The sequence below is a fragment of the Ranitomeya imitator genome, chromosome 1 (assembly GCF_032444005.1).
Source record: "Ranitomeya imitator isolate aRanImi1 chromosome 1, aRanImi1.pri, whole genome shotgun sequence".
NCBI lineage: Eukaryota > Metazoa > Chordata > Amphibia > Anura > Dendrobatidae > Ranitomeya > Ranitomeya imitator.
Window position 1 is genome coordinate 745,819,213 of NC_091282.1, and position 6,786 is coordinate 745,825,998.

The window sequence follows — 6,786 nt, forward strand, 5'->3', positions numbered from 1 at the left end:
TATTGACTCCAAAAATAAGTGCAAATGACATTGCTATCAAACAAACAGGAAAAAAAACAACAACAAGGTAATCAGACATTACACAACTGGATTTATATTACATTTTTACCTTTAATTTTATATCCTAGTTATGTCCACGTTCAGACGGATGTAAACTTTCCTTGTCGTTTGCCAGTGTCTAATATTAATTTACCATGTTTTATTAAAGTATACATAAATTAAATAATAAAGAGAAAAAACAAAACAAAACAAAACATACAGCAAAAAGTTCCCATTGCGGAGGGGGACGATGATCATTCAATTTTAAAAGGGTAAATAATAAAAAACAAAAGAAAAACAATTCTAAATAGAATCTCTATAAATCATTTCACTTCAAATAAAAACTAATAAATACTATATCAAGTACCATCAGGAAAAAAACAAAAACAAACAAAAAAGACAAATAAAATAACTTAATTTTAGTAGTATTTTTTTTCTTCAGTGCTATTCTTCAAATCACAGCAAAAAACATAACTAAACAGTAAATAAAACTATTGTACCTTGGTGAAGTCATCTGAACACAGAACAAGAGAGGTGCTGTGTGGGTGTAGAAATATATTTCCTCACGTTACATGGGACATTTGGGAAGCGGTTAAGGGCATCTGCCATTATTTTTTGTAATGATTTGTATCATAGTGCTTCATTCATCTAGTAAACGTCAATGGACTCTTAATAAGGATTTTAGTTTTTATTTTATTTATTTTTAGCCTAACCCGACCATTGGCACTTAAAAATTAAAACACCAATATTGGCAAAGAAAATGGATTGATGGAAGAGTTTTGTTTTTTTCTGATTTATGACCCACCCAGAAAATAACTTCATGCTGATACAAACACGCTGCAACCCACAGCAAATCAATAAGACCATTGTTACCTTCTTTCTAGATGGACTGGAGTCAAGTAGCTTAACTTTTTCGGATTACTATTGATGCTTTTGATTCCCCCCCAGAGTCACATTTCATAAAGTTGAATAATTGGCATTTTCTCCTGTATTTTGGCCAACTTGATCAAAGGTCATTTCTGATTGGTTGCCTTTAGGCAACGTACACCCTTTAAGACTTTGCACAGGATCATGGGAGTAGAACAAGTCAGCTTTGTCGAATACTATAGCTTTTACAGTCCGGAAATATTTAAGACATTCGTCATAACATCGGTTGAATAATTTGACAGGTACAAATGTTTCCCTAATGGATTGCAACAGATCCCGCAGGTGATCACCAAATTTCTACATTGCACAACTGTCTCGAGATGCAAATACCCAACTCGTCATCTGCTTCAGATGAGGGAACACCTAAAAAAAACAAAAAACGACTTGTCTAAAAAGAAATTAAAACTGACCTTGTTGCCCCTAGCAACCATTCAAATCGCAGTTTAAAATCTGAAAGTTCCAACTGGTTACTAAGGGCAACAAGAACTGTTTATCTGTAAGAGAGCCTTGATAACTAAGGCCCATAGTCTTATAAATGTGCTCTATGCAGATTTTATATTAATAAATGGAGCCAAAATGAGAAAAATTCATCAGGCTAACAAGATAAACGTCTTCAACCGTTTACAGAAACACTATAATAATTAGAATTTTTAAAGTAGTCAATACTTTGCAGCGACCAAACATTTATCAAATGTTCCAATACTTTACTAACTTCACCTATACCAAGGACCAATACTGTGGACTGAAATGTGCATAGAAAACTTGAATCTATGAAAAAGAGACAATCGGGCCACTGTTTTGCAACTAGACAGAAGTAGCAGAGCTGAACGGGTCGCGCAATAAACACAACACATTGTACCTGTTCATAGACTCGGATACATCTGCAAGTCAATATAGAGACATCATATAGGTAGTTCTAGCAATGAGTGCATATGTTTTGGGGGGTATTTCAGCAACAGATGTGCTGAGCAAGTAATTGTAGGCAATTTAAGGAGATTTGATGACCCTTTTTCACATTTGTCATCTGCCACAATCATGTAAAGAGCAGAAAAAAAAATTAAATATATTAAATAATTACTCGGCTAGGGTGATGGGGAGGGGATGCACCTTGGAGGAGGTCTGTGTCACGGCAGATTATTACAGAGCTCAAAAATGGATCAAACAATGAAAAAAAAATTGACCTTAATTATTACTACTACACAACCAAAGACTTGACTAGGCCACAGTGAAACTTACGGATGTGTCTGTACAAGTCACCCGACTGGGTGAAACGTCTCTCACACCACTTACACGCATGTGGCTTTTCCCGCGTGTGAACCACAGCGTGACGACTGAGGTTATGGGAATATTGGAAACTTTTGCCACACTGGACACAAGTGTAAGGCTTTTCCCCGGAGTGCGTACGTTCGTGTCTTTTTAAGGTGTACATACACGAGAAAGTTTTGCCACATATCGTACAGGTGGGAACAGAACCATCCGGAGACATCTTGATCCGAGAACCGTCTCTGTCTCGGAAGTGAGAGCTGAGATGAAGTTGAAGAACATGAGGACTTGGGAAAACTTTACTACACAAAGGACATATGCAAATCTGTCCCGGGGACACGAGGACACCAGACGTGGAAAGATCTGACGAGTCCATGTCATCTTCACTCTCGTCTCGATCGTGATACAAGTCCTCTTCCCTAACGTGAGAATTTCCATTTCCTGCGAACATGTGTCCTAACCCTGTCATTAGGTTTTTGGCCGAATTCCCAACATGTTGACTCTTTGGACTCTTTGCTTCACTGTCCTCCTGTTCTGACAGCAAGCCTTGTTCATCTTTAACAAGTGGCACAGTGCCCTGCTGCTGGCTGTCGGAAGCCAGCTGTCCAAAGACGTAGGAGGGGTGTAAGGAATCTCTCCCAGACATTGGCTTGAAAGACAAATCCAAAGCACAATCCCCATCGCTTGGAGGCTGTGTATGGCGAGCAGATCTCTGGGACAAAGGGCATGAAGAACTATTGACACTGGCCTTTGTTTTTCCAGCTGCTGTCTTACATGACACGGCCTCTGTAGAAACACCTATCAAGTCTGGAGACCAGCCTGGAAGTCTACTGACCTTCTCTTTCCAGGTTGGCTTCTCACATTCGGTGGTAGACATTTTTTCTTTATCCCCTGCATCCAGGATACATCCGTGAGGTCCATCGGTATCAGAGAAACCATCCTCCTTCTCCAGGTCAGACCCATCATCGGTGGCTCTCTCCCCCAAATTGAGTTCTTTATCTTTAAGCTTGCCCTTGCAGACTTTTACAATGTCATACATGTGAAGATAGCTTGCAGCGGCCAGCACGTCTTCTACTGGGAGGTTGTTGAATTCCAGCTTCCCTTCGTACATGAATTGGAGCAGCAGACTGAATGCCGGGGCCGTCACAATGTCACTGTTCAGATGCACAATGTCCCTTTTGTCTAGCTGGTCCCTGTAGAAAAGATGGAAGTACATGCTGCAAGACGCCAAGACGGCTCTGTGAGCTTGGAACTGAGCTTCCCCAACTAAAACAGTACAGTCACACAGGAAACCCTGGTGACGCTGCTGACTCAGACATTGCAGCAACTGGCGGCTATGGTCTGGAAACTCCATTCTTCCTTCATAACCTGTTTAAAAAACAGGAAAAACTCGAATGTTACAGTGAACTCAATCCTCTTAGCAGCTGTAATAAAGCAATCTGGCTGTGGCAACATATGGAAGAGAGAGAAAAATACAGCTAAGCACATAACGTCCACTGCTTATTTCTCAAGAGCAAGTTGCATTTCGAAAAAGAAGCCTCTCATCTATAACTGCACCTGCCAGGAACAGGAAAAACTTGATTTTAAATAAACAATGGCTTCCAGGAGGCAGTTTTCAAAGCTTTGTCCCCCTCCTGGTCAGTGCAGCCATCAAGTAGTTATGGTAACTGCTGCCTTTTAAAAACACAAGCCTTGGCAGCTGTCGAAAACTTAATTCAACTTGTAGACGTTGGGATCACGGATACATGTTTACACCGTGCAGCGCAGCAACGGCCAGACTAGAGGAAAGGTGCAAACAATGCGAAATTCTACAAGATGCATTTAAAAATAATTGAAAGTGTCAATATGATTAAAGACAAAAAAAAAAAAAGTTACGTGCAAGGTTGGAGTCAGATTTATAACACTATCTTACCTTTCTCCCTTCTGCAAAAAATCGAATGGAGCGCTGCATGAATGGGATGGTGCCCCGCCGGGGGGAGATTTAGGGGGATCTAGCCTTGCTCTCTGCCATGGTCTGTACTATGACAAGGTCTCCAGCAGACAAGCAGTGTGTGTGCCTGTGTCAGTGTGCAGGAGGAGGAGGCTGGGAGTGCTTGCTTTGCTAATTACACAGCAAGCTGGAAAGTCAGCTGCTCTGAGTTCACCAGGATAGAAATGCTACCTCCAGCTGTGCTCCTCTTAATGCCATATGTTCCAGCAAATCCAACTACCAGCCAACCACGCCGCTTGCTGCCTTTTACAGTCCCAACTTCCCCATTTATAGCCATCTATTACATGGGGGCAACTGCTGGCCAGATTGGGGAAGGGCGCAAATGTCTACCTAGCCTTCTTTTTAGGAGACACAGGTGCATGCGGCCCAGGACAGCAGTTTAAAGGGAAACTACAGCTAAAGTCACCCAGCCATTGAACACTGGGGGGGGGGGAACGCATTTTATACTCCCTAATCTCCAGACACTTAGGCTGCCGTCACACTCTCAGTATTTGGTCAGTATTTTACCTCAATATATGTAAGCCAAAACCAGGAGTGGGTGATAAATACAGAAGTGGTGCATATGTTTCTATTATACTTTTCCTCTGATTGTTCCACTCCTGGTTTTGGCTTACAAATACTGAGGTAATATACTGACCAAATACTGAAGGTGTGACGGCAGCCTTATAAAAGTAGAATAGATTTCACTTCTTAAAGCAGATTCTCTAACTGCCCCTTTAAATATGTAAATTATTCTATACGCTAAAGCCTTAATGTAACGCATAGGGTTAATATGAACTACTATAATAGCATGAGCAGCAGCCAGACACCCCCCACCAGGCAGACCCCCCTGCTGGGCTAGGGGGAGAGCCATGTCTGTGACCTCTGCAGTGAGTCCCAGGCCTGTGGGCTCCAACTGCAGCAGGTTGCTCAGAGTTTAAGGAAGTGCAGCCAGCCCTCATTGTAGCCCCAAACACCCCCTCACCAAGCCAAGCCTGGATCATTGTTTCCCACGGTTCATGATAACAAACTTGTTATTGTTGACTAACAAATGCAGATACATTGTGGCCCTGCTGCACTTCTTTGCCATGTCGGCTAAACAGGATCAGGCTGAATAAGGCAGAGCCCCCTTGTTGTCTGGACAGTGTCCCCAGGGGGGCTAGCCCAGCAATAGTCCAGATGGGGACTGCAAACTTGCCTCATCCAGTTTAAGAGAGCAGACCCCCCTCCCCCCTCTGCCATAATGAGCAGGCATCTACTTACAGGCTGCTTTGGGGGGTCCAGGGGCTGGGGGCTGGTGTTTGTGGGGATCCTGCGGCTTCATGGAGCTCCCCAGATGTTGGCGCTGGTGCCACCTCCCTCCTCCCCGGGTGCTGTGTTAGTGGCAGCCTAGCAGCACTGTGTTGTTGGAGCAGGTTGGTAGGAGGACACTCCTCTGCTGCACACAGTCCTCCTCGGTAGCCTCTCCCCCTGGGCTCAGGCTGGTGCTGCTGGTGCATGGAGCTCTCCTTGGTGGTGGCGTCTCTGCGCAGAGCCTGGCACTGGACACCGTCCCCCTCCCCAGCAATGGGAAGTGTCACCACCGCTGCTGGGAGCCAATGGGGAGAGGCGAGAGCTACAGCTGTGCCCTTCTCACACACACAGGCTGCAGGAGGAGGAGGACTGGCTCCACACAGCAGTCACTACAAAATAACATGCTGCTGCAGAACCTCTTAGCAACACATATGCCACAAAGCCTTAACAGTGGGTCGCAAGAATAACACTCCTTACTTAGAGGGGATACGTCTATAATTCCATCGTACTTTTAGACCTGATGAGACCGGTGTACTTACTTTGCAATGACTGCATCATGTTCTTATTAAAAGGAGCATTTTGAAGTCTACCATTCTCATTTCAATATCAAAACTACACACCGGGGATAGATTTCTAGGCGAGGGACGTGTAACAATCTTGTCAAGAGGCGATGCAGCAGCTGTTTCATTTCATTTTTCATTACCTATGCAAAATAGGATTTTTTTTTAACAGCCTATGACTCAAAACTGTTATAAAGATCACAGACAGATTTTCTGGGCATAAGAGGATTATACAGCATGGATTTCCAAGGTAAGTACACCGGTCTCATCAGGTCTAAGATATCCATTTACTCATTTATACAGTTTGTATTGTTATATCTGATGAAATATTCCTTTTAATCAAGTACCAAGAGCTTAGAGTGTCGTGAATCTACAAATTCAGCTGCTGCGGCACCTATTGCCCAGAAATCTATCGCTGATCTGCATTGTACAGCATGTCTAGTGCTGACATAATAGGATGAACCTAGTTTTGAGTCACAGACTGTTAAAAAAAAAATCCTATTTTGCGTAGGTGAAAATAAACAGCTGCTGCATCACCTCTTGACAAGATTGTTACTTTAATGTGAGACCAATGGGCACTGAGACTTCTTAATGTGATCTCATAGGAAAGTAGTAATGGCAGGTGGTGTGTCAATTCTGTTTGAGGCCCTAAATAACATAAAGGTCAGCTGCTGCAGCACCTCTTGGCAAGCAAGTCTGGCACTGCCTTGGATGTACGCCAATAGTCAGATATTC

General features: G+C 43.1%; 1 protein-coding gene across 2 annotated transcripts; it reads right to left on the bottom strand.

Moving 5' to 3' along the window:
- Positions 1 to 413: 413 nt before the first annotated feature.
- ZBTB42 (zinc finger and BTB domain containing 42) lies at positions 414 to 5,722 on the bottom strand. Of its 2 annotated transcripts, none has more exons than XM_069734206.1 (2): positions 5,462 to 5,722; positions 414 to 3,597 (listed from the first exon to the last, which is right to left on the bottom strand). In XM_069734206.1, the coding sequence occupies exons 1-2, from the start codon at positions 5,520 to 5,522 to the stop codon at positions 2,162 to 2,164; spliced, it is 1,497 nt and encodes a 498-aa protein (XP_069590307.1). In that variant the 5' UTR covers positions 5,523 to 5,722; the 3' UTR covers positions 414 to 2,161. The 2 variants fall into 2 exon arrangements, with proteins under 2 accessions (XP_069590307.1, XP_069590315.1); XM_069734214.1 differs by lacking the exon at positions 5,462 to 5,722 and adding an exon at positions 4,142 to 4,415.
- Positions 5,723 to 6,786: the final 1,064 nt, after the last annotated feature.